This window comes from Chrysemys picta, chromosome 10 (assembly GCF_011386835.1).
Source record: "Chrysemys picta bellii isolate R12L10 chromosome 10, ASM1138683v2, whole genome shotgun sequence".
NCBI classification, from domain to species: Eukaryota; Metazoa; Chordata; order Testudines; family Emydidae; genus Chrysemys; species Chrysemys picta.
The window spans coordinates 39,670,139-39,682,693 of record NC_088800.1 but is presented as its reverse complement, the minus strand read 5'-3'; the positions used below and the strand labels follow the sequence as shown (position 1 = coordinate 39,682,693).

Below are 12,555 nucleotides of genomic sequence, written 5' to 3'. Positions count from 1 at the left end.
CTCCCCAGTTATCAGAATGTGTTTTGTGCATCTAACAGCACTACATGCAGTTTCCTGTTTGTCTGGGCCCTTTCACACAGCAACAGGCGAAAGTAGTTAAAAAAAAAAGAGAATAACTGTAAAACTACAACATTTGGACATGGACATTCAGGAATACATATAGTACCTGAAACTACTTTCAACTCAGCATTTTAAATTGACTAGATTTCAAATTTTTAACAATAAAGCATGTTAGCAGCTTTACTGGCAGATGCTATTCAAATCCAGACAGAACATCAGAAGCTCATGAACTGTACTGCCTCATATCACAAGCAAGATACCAAGATGGTCACATGTACTGAATCCTGAGACAAACCCTCTCGGGAGCCAGGGATCAATCCACACAGGCTCTCCATGCTACTGACAGCTAAGCCTTGGTTCCAATTATCACAAGTCATGTGAACCTAGTCTGATAGTTCACAACACAACTCTGTTCCACTGTAACTCCTTTTCTCCAAATCCTGGCCTTGTTCCCTATTGTAAGCTTATCCCCTTTTACCTTAATGCTTTTAATGTCTAAAATATGGCAGATAAAGAGGGTTATACTGTAAATACTGTGGTAAAGTGCATGGATCCAAGCCTCTGTAAACGAATAACCATGCTTGTTGCATTAAGGTGATAGATGCCCCCTGTGGGAACACTTCCCAGTTATCTCCTGGAGAAGCCATGGAATAAGCATCCTCAGAAGTAAACAGACCAGCATACCGGTGCAGAATTCCTTGTTAGTATTTTGGGGTACGACGATCCGTCTGTAGACGACGGGCTCTGATTCCAGGATGTTCTCATCATGCCGGTAGCGCGCTGGCCTCTCGTTGGGGGTACCCCTGGAGCGAGTGCCACTCCTCCTCTCGTAAGTGTCAATCTCTTCGAACACTGCTGCCTTATCAAAAAGCGCCAGGTTCCCTTCAAAATCAAAATCTGTGTCTGGGATTTCCTCAATGTCATCTCCAAAACACTCATCGTCTTTACTCTTCATCTGCCCGTTCTTCAGGCCACTCTTCTTTGGCGTCACCTGGTTTGGGTGGCGGCTACTGGATGACCCTAAACAAAAAATGAAACAGGTTGAAACCCAGTCACAAGTGTCACAAACATTCATTCAGATGCCTCCTTTTGTACAATTATCTAAGTTGGGTGTTCAAGATACTGAATCATTGCAATAGTGCATGCTGCCAGGTGGTGGTAGACAGGCATTGTGCCGGCTTTCCTACACAGCACTTTTAGTGCACCTCCAAATCCTGCTGACCTGCTACTCTCTCTTACAAACAGACTATCAACAATGGCAAGTTGTCAGTAGGCAAAAATCCACTGGAGACTAGGCAGAAGCTCCCATTCACACAGTTCTAAGGAAAAATCAAGCTATGCAGCAGTAGTGTGCGTACATTTATTATATGGCCCCTTAAAAATCATTTAAGCCTCATCTGGGTTGCCTCCCCATTATCCCTTATGTTTGTGGGTAGAAATTATTTCCCACAGAGCAACACCAAGACTTCCCATCACAAAAGTACCTCAGAATTCCTTGTGCTGGTGACTACATGCCTCCTTGAAAGCAATGCAGCCACCAATATGGGGAATTTGGGTGTTCATCTCTGATCTGATCAAAGGCTTCTGGCTCCACATGGCTCAACTGGAAAGTTGGCCTGGACAGAGTGAAAAAGTTAAGGGTCAAGAAGTATTACTGAGCTGCTGATGGGCAGCAAGAGTCACATAAAGAGCATTTAAAGTGGGGCTTTCCATATGCTGTATGTAAGATATTCAAAATGGCAGACAAAATGTTATCCTAAAGCTTCAAACAGTATTTCAGATTGCTATTTCATTTCCCCCTTTATCTCCTGCTGCCCCACACGCTAACAGACATCCCTTCATTTTTATCACTGTTTCCAGCAAGAGAAAGTACAGTGACCCTCAACTCAAAAGTTTCAACTGCACCCCTGCACTGTGACCAGACTGATTTGAAGCTAGAGTTCCAGACCTGAAAAAAGATTTGCATTAAGCCCCTATCATCAATGGCCTGACACTTATTCATTGAACAAACTACTTCATTGCAAACTCTATGAGACAGGAACATCTTATGTTTGGACAATTCTAAGCATGCTACTGGTGCTCAACACAATCATATTAGCCACAGCTACTGCCCCTTTGAGCCACTCTCTGTGTCCTTATAGAAACAGAAAATAATCAATTGATAGGGACAAGGGATTCCCAAATTGTCAAAAAGACATCACCAGTGCTGATGAGTTACAGAGGTCAACTAATCTGTAAAGCAGTGCTTTCTTTGCAGGGAAGTGGCAAACTCAGATCATACCTGGCTTGCTCACAGGGGAGTTACTTGTTCATTTGAGTAAGCTAGTGGTAGCTCATTCCAGTATAATGTTCCCTTTTAGACTATCTGACCTGCTTTGGGAATCTCTTCCCATTTGTAAGTAGCACTGAAACCACCTCCAAGCTGACAAGATTGAATGAGACCATGTGCTCTTGTACGAATTAAAATTCACCTCATGTGACACTTGGAAATGATAGTTCACAGAACTATTGCAACCCATTGGAACAAGCACCCCAAAGTGCCATAATTACTGGTGATATGACCTGTATGTGTTGGTCTTTGTGGGCGAAGTCCAGCCCCCAGAATGTATACTTGTACCAATCAGACTCCATGGAACATTCGCCAAACTGCCATATTCTCACAATTATTTTCTTCCATCATGTCATGAAATTTATGGTTCCACTGTTTCTGAATTTAAAATCCCTTCATTTACAGATTAGTCTAAACATGCTCCAGCCGCAACATTAAAAACTTAACAGAACACGAGTGCAGGGGAGCTTTCAGATAAGACTTACAAAAAAACCCCAAACAAAACAGGAATTCCAGTCTGGTCTGTGTGGACACAAACGATCCCAAGGCATTTTAAGAGAAGAGGGCTTTGTCCTGCTTTCCTCAGTCAACCCGTTTTCATCCTTACATACTGTTGTGCAGTACACTAGTTGCTGAGGTGGTTGTTGCTTTCCACGACAAATGTGTCAACATCTTGTAAGCTGTTGTTGTAACCTTTGGGGCAATTAGTGCTATGAAAATATACAATATATTAGTCCTTGAATACCCTATTATAAAGTTGGCTATTATTCTATTGTACCCCAATTCCTATCTGCAACTAGTGGGAAATACAAGACAAGCTACGAATAACTATGATTCTATTACAGAGGTAACAGGATTTACAGAACTGGCAGAATTTTAGAGAGCTGTTGCAAAGCTACTTGTCTAGGCAAGTTCTTTCTGTCTGGATAGACAAATTATTCACCTAGGATCAGAGACTTTGTCAAACTCTACCAGAGAAGGTCAAACTGCAGAAAGTTTGAACTTTCTTAAAGTCTCTGTGCATGCTGTGTGTTGGATCCTCTACTCCAGGGGTCTCAAACTCAAATGACCACGAGGGCCACGTGAGGACTAGTACATTGGCCGAGGGCCGCATTACTGACACCTCCCCCCGCCACTCTTGACCCCGCATCCACTCCACCCCTTCCATGAGGCCCTGTCCCCATTCCAACCCCTTCCCTGAAATCCCCACCCCAACTCTGCCCCCTTCCTGCCCCCAGGGAGGGCAGGAGGGGTGTGGGGCTCAGGGCAGGGAGTTGGGGTGTGGGGTGCAGGAGGGGTGTGGAGTACAGCAGGGGGTTGGGCTGCAGGAGGGGTTCGGGGGGCGGGCTCCGGCCTGATAAGCACTGGAGGCAGGGCAGGCCGCCTGCCTGCCTGTCCTCGCACCGCTCCGGGAAGTGGCTGGAACCTGGGGGAGATGGGGCACAGGGGTCTGTGTCTTGCTGTTGCTTCAGGCACCACCCCCAGCAGCTCCCATTGGCCGGGAACGGGGAACTGCGGCCAATGGGAGCTGCTGGGGGCGCTGCCTGAAGCAAGAGCAAGACACAGAGCCCTGTGCCCCCTCTTCCCCACGTTCCAGCCGCTTCCCGGAGCGGCAGAAGGCAGGGCAGGCAGGGAGCCTGCCCTTCCCCTGGTGCGTGTCGGGCTGGACCCGCTCTAGGTAAACGCTGGGGGGGACTGCGAGGAGCTCACAGGCCGCAGAAAACAACCCCGGGGGCTGCGTGTTTGAGACCCCTGCTCTACTCCCTTCACAGAAATCCCACTCCCCTACCATAGCACTAAAGACTTCCATTAAAAAGTACAGGTTCCTGTTTAGCATAGGAAGAACATCAAATTTTAGGTTGATTCAACATGTGCATTAATTCACTACAACTGTCAACTGCTATATTTACTCGGAAGCACTTAAGAACATCGAGCCATTTTTAGCCAAGCTAGCAATGAACAGAATCCACAAACTCAGTAGGCCAAGTTAACATCTATGGAGAGATCCATGTAAGTGCCTCAACCTGTTTACAGTTTAAGCTCCAGTGGCTAACCCCAGAATAGCCTCCACTTCTTACCAGTAATATAGATGTCCATAAGGCAAACTATCCTCTTTCCCTCCCTGGCAATAGGTTCACTGGATAGAGAAAGTTCTACCGAGACACACGCCAGACAGCTGCATCTGTGGCTTTGCAATCTTAAGCAATTTTCTCTGGAAAACAAACAGAACTCACTGAATAACAAGACTGACTTATTGGAGGGTGCTAGTGGTGGTAGGCGTCATTTGGTTTTGCCCTTTGTTTATGTAAAAAGGCACATACCCCGAGACAGGTTCTTGCTTACTTTTTATTTTAGAAATCAGTGTGTTCCTTGTTTTTGCTGAAGTACTCTAGATGACAGAGTGCTTTCCCAGCCCTCCACTGAAAAGGATGTTGACTCTTTCACAAAACTTTCCTCTTAAGTATGTCAGATGTTTGAGTTAAACAAAATAGTTTTAAGCATTCTGACTAAAAGGCTCTTCTCGACAATCGTACAGCTTCCAGTATCCCATGAACACAATACTTCTCCAGCAAACACAGGAAAGTCAAGGCCTGGCATTTCTAAAATTAAAAATACAAGCAGAAACCCTTGAATTTTCTTCATTAGTCAAACAAGGAAAAAGGGCACTGATTTTTTTCCATTATAGGTTGCCTTTAAAAAATCCAAAGGTGGCGATGATGTAAGAGAATTTTACTGTCAGAGAAGAATCTGTTTTGTTTTTAAACAAAGTGTATTTATTCCTTTGTATTATAAAAGCTATTCTGAACAAGTGACTGTGGAAACGGCATGATTGTTAAAAGGTTTCTATAAAATCAGAGCACTTAAGTCACGTTTGCCCCACCCACAAGACTTCTTCTAGCCTGACACTGCCATACAGCTGTGAAAACTTGCCACGAAAGTTTACCAGCTAAAGCACAAAATCTACTTGCCTGTCCAAATGGAGACTAATGGAAGTTTATTAACTCATCAAAAAAGTTCTCTTCACCTTGGGTAAGTAACATTTTTTATGCCACACTAGAGGGAAAGGATTAATTACATAATACTATTACTTATATGACAGCTCCTGCAAAATCTAAGGCCAGACGTATACACAATTCTTGTACAGTTATAGACATTTTGGTTAGGGATATGATTTTTTTAATGAAATTATACCGACACAACACACAGCATGGATGCATAATGGTATACAGATGCTCACTAGGGACAGTGAAATTGATTATACACAGTGTTACCTGTACAAAAAAAAGAGATTGTTCTCATCAATTTCTTTCCAGTATAGCTATCCAAGGTTATCTGTAACTAGAGTAAGTAGTTCATTTTCAGACACAAGTGTGACTTTCAAGTTGATAGTGTCCTTTAAAGCTGTCATCTTACTACAATCAGAAGATGAAAATGAGATCAACCAGGAGATTTTTCTACATTAAAGAAGCCACACAGAGAGGAAGGATATATTTTTCACACTGATAAAGGATTCAAAAAAATTGGCAGATGACATGCAAATGCAAAAGATTAGGAAACAGGAATAAATAAGGAATTCAAGCAAGAAGAACTGTAGCACCTGGAACCGCAACATACAGAATGTGCATGCCAACCCCTTTAGCAGTCATTTATCTGTATAGTTTTGTGGGAGAGGGAAAGGTTTCAGTTACATCTCCCTTCCAATCTCTTTGCTTAGATCAATACAGTAACATTGCAGAGAGCTTCCAGGAAAGCATTCAAAGACCCAAAACTAGGCAAATGATTCCCTGCAGAACTCCTGAAGAGTCTAGCTCAATAAGCCACAGAGCCTACGCTGAACAGTGTCAAGAGAAGTCTGCCTTTCACGTCAATGTCAGCGATTACTCCAATCCAGTCTGCTCCTGTTACCAAATGAGTGTTTTTAGACTTATTGCCAGACTCTTCTGAAAACAACGGCATTCTACTCTTCAGTTGCCCTGAAAAACAAAACATGGACATAGAAGCATCCCCATGTGGTGGTTCCAGGGGATAGAGCGCACTGAAGTGAATGGAGTGTAAATGCTGACAGAATAGAAAACTGCATTAGAGAAGTAGAGAGAACAATGATGGGAAAGCTCCCCCAAGCTCTCCTGCAGACATATTGAATGGGAGCCAAGATCATGCCCCTTCAAAATTAAACACACACAATTGTGGAGGGCAGCCCTTTAATCCACACTGATGGTCGCCAGCTCTGAAATACTGCTGACCACCAGAGTTAGCTCTTGGGTAATGAGTCCGTTACCACCACCACAACAAAACTTGCATAATTCATGATTGCCAAAGCATATCAGAGTTGTGTCCTTACAGGACCTCCAGTCACAGAGCCTTTTCTGTGGGTAGTTTGTGACCTAGATAAGGCAAAAGGTAATAAACCACACAGACTAGGGAAAAAGAAAGAAAACAAGGAGAGAGCATAAGGGAAAAAAAGTAAAGCTGAGGTGAGGGAAATGGTTAACTCAGAAGTCTAATAGGATGTAGAGCTGTTCACCTCTAGGGCACTGGCTTGAATCCAATGCAGATCAGTAGTGCCTGAGATTCCTAACTGATGGCTGTTCATATATTGCTGTTGCCTTTGCTATACCTGTTTTGTGGATAAACAGAAGACAGTGTGTCTGGGGTTTTCAATCCAGCTCATTCATGAGCATGCAATTCTCTCACTCTCATCACAGGGGTGCACACACAAAAACAACTCCTCCCCTCCCAGCCCATTCATTCTCCCAATACACTAGAAAAGCCAACCTCCTGTGTCTGTGTGTTCAGTTTATTACAGTGAAAGATGTATGGCTTGGCATCAACTTGGCAGTTTGCCATAGCACAAAAAAAAAAAGCACTTCCTTCAGAAAAGGTAAACAATACTTCCTGAACTTCTTTACCATTCAATCATAAACAGTCAAGCAAGTATAAAGTCTCCAGTGGGTTGACTGCCTTCCTGTAAGATCCCTCGGGGAGCTTTTACTACCAGCCCTAGCATGAATGAGCACAGTGCCAGCATTGCACGTAACCCATTGTTGTGTAACCCACACTGCCATTAGTTGTTTACTGATTTCTGTCACACAAGCACCGTAAAGAGAGAACTATGTCCCTGACTTAGCACGCTAAAGTCATCGAAAGGTCAGTTGCAGCTGTTTTAACCCCAGCCACTATACCTTCTGAGAGAAAGCTCCAGAGAATGTCTCAGCGCATTCCTCCATGGACTTCTTAATCCCCCCTCCTGCAGCTAGCATCTCATCTCTTGCATCCCACTGCTGACAGATTCACACATTTAATCTGCTCCCCCAAACCTATACATTTCAGAGAGGTTAGGAGTTTGATCTGCTTACAATCCAAGTTGTCATGCACTGGACTCTCAAACATTTAATATAGAGGGTCCAAGACTCTCCACCAAAACTGTGGGGGACTGAGAAGACGACTGAATAAAGTTGTAGATCTAACACCTGTAGATGACTCAAACTCAAGCCTGCCTTATGTTTTCATTGGTTTCCAAAGATTTTCAGACAGTTTTAAGTCAAATCAGTAAAAGAGGATGTGACATTTTGTTTTTTTCAGATTAACTGTTTTCTGTCTCTTGTGTTTAAAGACGAATTGGCGGGGTTTAAAGCTCTCTCTGCTAACTACAGAGCTACCAAAAAGCTAGCAAAGTGATGTAAACTGGTGCAACTGGCACACAAGCTTCAGTCAGTGAGGTCAAAGCAAAGCAGGTCTCAGATTACAGCTGGATAAATCTGTATTTGGGAAGTTCAAAGAGGGACTTTCAAAGAGATGCCCAAGGGGATATAGCTTGGAGTGGCTGGATACAACTAAGGAAAAGTCAGGAAACTTACTAAGTGAGATTTAAGAGACTATGGAAGGGACATGATGGAAGTACCATCAAATGAAACATTTAAAAACTAGACAGGATTAAGATGACAAATGTCTATACCCAAATGCAAGGACTATGGGGAACAAACAGGAAGAACTTGAAGCAAGGATGGCATGGTATTTTCCAGAGGTGGTTTTTACCATGTAAAATCACGCCTTTTACCACCTCAGGAAAAAACAGCTAGTCCCAGTTTAAGGCATTTTCCAGTTTAAAAACGGTTACACTAATCCATACGCACATTACACTTAGTTTTAATTACATATTCAAGTTGTGGTTACATAAGGCGGAAAGATCAAGAGATTAATTTAGGGTTGTACAAATAAAAAGTAAAACTGCAGTGATCATAATATTAATATATGTTATTATAATAGTGAATGTCGGAATGTCTGTATACACTTTGGTTGGATATTTTTCCAAGGAAGTCACACGTCATGACTCACTTCATATTTTCAATATTATATAAACAAAAGTCAAAAACATCCGATTATGTGAAAATGACAATAATCGAGAGCTGTAGGTTTGAAGCATTAAACAATCAGAAACATGCAGAGTTGTAGACTACAAGTCCAGGTATATTTGGCCATACAGCATTCTGTAGCAGAAGACCAACTTTGATGGAGCAGATAGCCCGAGCCTATTCCTCAGTTTTGAATGTATCGAAAGTTTAAAAGATTTGTTCTATGCTTGCTGAACTTGAGACACATGCAATTGTACTACCAGTTCTATGAAGTCAGATGGAATATCAGCATTCTTTAGATTTTTTCCCATTATATTAAAGGAAAGCTTTTTCCTTGATAGCAGATGAAAACATTGATTTTGGATACAGCAATTCTTCTACTTTAAATGCAAGTAAATATGGCAGAAAGTCAGGATTTTTGCTGAGCAACCACTGTCTTACAATTTCTTCTTGTTCAGCTGACAAATTTCTTTCCTGCATATTTTGCATGAAGGAGGTTCGCCAACATGTGTACAGGAGTAATTGCCTCAGGAAATCTCTTTTGTACTTTTACTTCACGTGGTGCAACATCTTCATTTATCAGTAGACCCAACTATACTTTGTATGCTACAATTGTTGATGTGTTCCTTTGGAGTCCGTCAAGTGCCACTGCAACAGATTTCAATTGACTGATCAAGTTATTTCCCTCTTGGTAAATCCTTTGATTATCAATTATACTGACAACCATATCTTCAAGTTCTGCCTCATGATCACTCACAATCCTGAGATAATGTGGCTGATTATTAAACATATCACCAAGACACTAGGGCCTGATAAAATACATCCTAGAATATTCATGGAGCTGACTGAGAAGATAGCTGAGCCATTAGTGATTATCTCTGAAAAGTCATGGAAGACAGGAGAGTTTCCAGAGAACTGGAAAAGGGCAAATATAGTGTCAATCTATAAAAAGGGAAATAAGGACAACCCGGGGAATTACAGACCAGTCATTTTAACTTCAATACCCAGAAAGATAATGGAGCAAATAATTAAGCAATTTGCAAATACTCAGAAGATAATAAGGTGATAAGTAACAGTTAACATAGATTTGTCAAGAACAAATCCTGTCAAACCAACCTAATAGCTTTCTTTGACAGGATAACAAGCCTTGTGGATGGGGGGAAGCGATAGATGTGGTATATCTTGTCTTTAGTAAAGGCACGTCTACACTGGCAAAGTTACAGCGCCGCTCAGAGAGCGTTGAAGGGAAACCATTGTTAGGTGTTCACACTGTCAGCTGCCTGTGCAATAGTGTGTTCACACTTGCGGCACTTGCAGCGGTATTCGGAGCAGCGTACTCTGGGCAGCTATCCCACAGAGCACCTCCTTCTCTTCTGCCACTAAGACTTGTGGGAAGGCGGAGGGGGTCGCGGGGCATCCTGGGTCCTGTCCCAATGACCTGTGATGCATTGCTTCACATCCCAGCAATCCCTGTGCTTCCGTCCACATTTGGCACCATCTTTCAACGGTTTGTGTACTGCGCGCCCTGCCTCTTCGGACTGCAGGAATGGATCCCGAACTGTTGACCAGTATGCTGCTCACTCTGACAAACACGTCATGAGTGGCAGTGGAATTAAAGTACAAAGGTAAGAGGAGTGCGACATTGATCTCTCGATGCGTAGTAGCTACGACACGAGATTGCTTGTGGCATTCACGGAGGTGCTGACCATCATGGAACGCTGCTTTTGAGCACTGAGTAGTGGGATCACATCGTCATGCACGTCTGGGATGACGAGCAGTGGCTGCAAAATTTTCGGATGAGGAAAGCCACATTCATGGGACTCACCCCAGTCCTACGGCGCAAGGACATGAGAATGAGAGCGGCTCTGATGTTGGAGAAGCGCATGGCGCTGGCTACTCCAGATTGCTACTGATGGCTGTGGAGGGCTTTGCACAAATGGGCTTCCCTAGCTGCGGAGGGGCGATAGATGGCATGCATATTCCAATTCTGGCACCAGACCACCTAGCCACCGAGTATAATAATCGCAAGGGGTATTTCTCAATGGTTCTCCAGGCACTTGTGGATCACCATGGGCGTTTCACAGACATTAACGCAGACTGGTCTGGAAAGGTGCATGATGCACGCATCTTTCGGAACACTGGCCTGTTCAGGAAGCTGCAAACAAGGACTTTCTTCCCGGACAAGAAGATCACCATAGGGGAAGTCGAAATGCCCATTGTGATTCTGGGAGACCCCACCTACTCCTTAATGCCGTGGCTTATGAAGCCACAAGTCAACTTGATAGCAGCAAGGAGCGGTTCAACGACAGGCTGAGCAAGTGCAGAATGACTGTTGAGTGTGCTTTTGGCCATTTAAAAGGCCCGCTGGCGCTGCTTCTATGGGAAGCTGTACCTGGCCGATGACGATATTCCTATGCTTATAGCTGCGTGCTATATGCTCCATAATATTTGTGAAGGGAAGGGTGAAGCTTCACTCAGGGCTGGACCTCAGAGGCTCAGCACCTGGAGGCTGAGTGTGAACAGCCAGAGACCAGGGCTACTAGAGGGGCACAGAGCAGGGCCATAAGGATCAGGGATGCCTTGAGGCAGCAATTTGAAGCTGAAAGCCACTAATATTTGTTGCTATGCTCGGGCGTGCACTGTTTGTAATGCTAGGAGGTGATTGGTGCAGACAATGCAATAAGTGGGTTTAACATAATTATATGTTGTTTTGCAGGGCTCTTTTTGCTTTCAGTTAATATAATAAAGATTGCTTTCAGACCAACACAATTCTTTTATTAAAAGACAACAACTGGAGGAGAGAATCAAACAAACAAACAAACAAACAAACCCTTAAGCAGTAAGGGGGATGGGGAAGGGAAGGTCCCAAAAGGAGGAGGGGTCCCAGGACGGCTAAGGATTTGTGTCTGTCCAGGGATCATATCCAACCTTCTCCTTTGGAGTACAATGCAGCGGGTACTGTACTTCAGCAGGGCCAAACTGCAGAGGGATGGGTGTTGAGTGCAGTGGGTAGTGGGAGTCCACAGTGCTGGACTGTGAGGGGGGAGGAGTGGAATGTCGCTGGTATAGACTGGAGCCAGGAGGTTGATAAGAGTGTGCTGGCAGTGTCTGGGGGGCACATGGGAAAGAGTTTTGTGACAGTGGCTGCAGGAGGGGGCAGGTGTGGAGCTGCTTGGTTTGAAGAGCTAGTATCGTCTGCTTGGCGCTCCATAACCTTTAAGAGATGCTCCGTGGCTTCATTCTGGCATGCTGAGTTCTCCTTTTGGTCCCTCTTCTTGCTGTCCTGCCACTCCTTCAATTCCTGTTTGTCAGCAGCTCAGTGCATCATAACTTCACGCAGAAAGTCCTCCTTAGTTCTTCTTGGCCGCTTTCTAATTCTGCGCAGCCATTCGGCCGCCGATAACAAAGAGGGAGGCTGGGCTCCCAAGATCATCTCTGTGAAGTTTAAATGCAACATTTTACAGAAGCAGTAATGTTTGCAACACAGAAAACACTGATTTCATTGATTTAAAACACAGCCAGTACTCACACACCTGTCACTCACTGGCTGACCCCAGGCAAGCACACATGAGCCACAAGACCTCCAAAATGGTGAGTAGCCGCAGGGGTAGAGTAAATCATTCTTCCAGGACCCTACCATACACTGGGCTCGTGGCTCTTGGGGAGAGCCAGCACTGTAGGGGGAGCCTGATAATCATTCCTGTCCCCACACTTTCCACAGGATGTGATCATTATGGAAGATATCTCGCTGCTGAGGGTGAGCAGGGAATCAAGGGAGGGTCTTCTCCACGCCTGCCGGCTTCCGCCCTGGCA

General features: G+C 44.2%; 1 protein-coding gene across 2 annotated transcripts in view; it reads right to left on the bottom strand.

The window, feature by feature from the left end:
- Window positions 1-12,555, bottom strand: part of EDC3 (enhancer of mRNA decapping 3) — a 61,702-nt gene that overhangs the window by 28,538 nt on the left and 20,609 nt on the right. For both annotated transcript variants that reach the window (XM_005309221.5, XM_042843708.2), the window contains exon 4: window positions 745-1,080. In XM_005309221.5, the coding sequence (XP_005309278.1) occupies window positions 745-1,080 (336 nt within the window). The remainder of the gene's footprint in view (window positions 1-744; window positions 1,081-12,555) is intronic.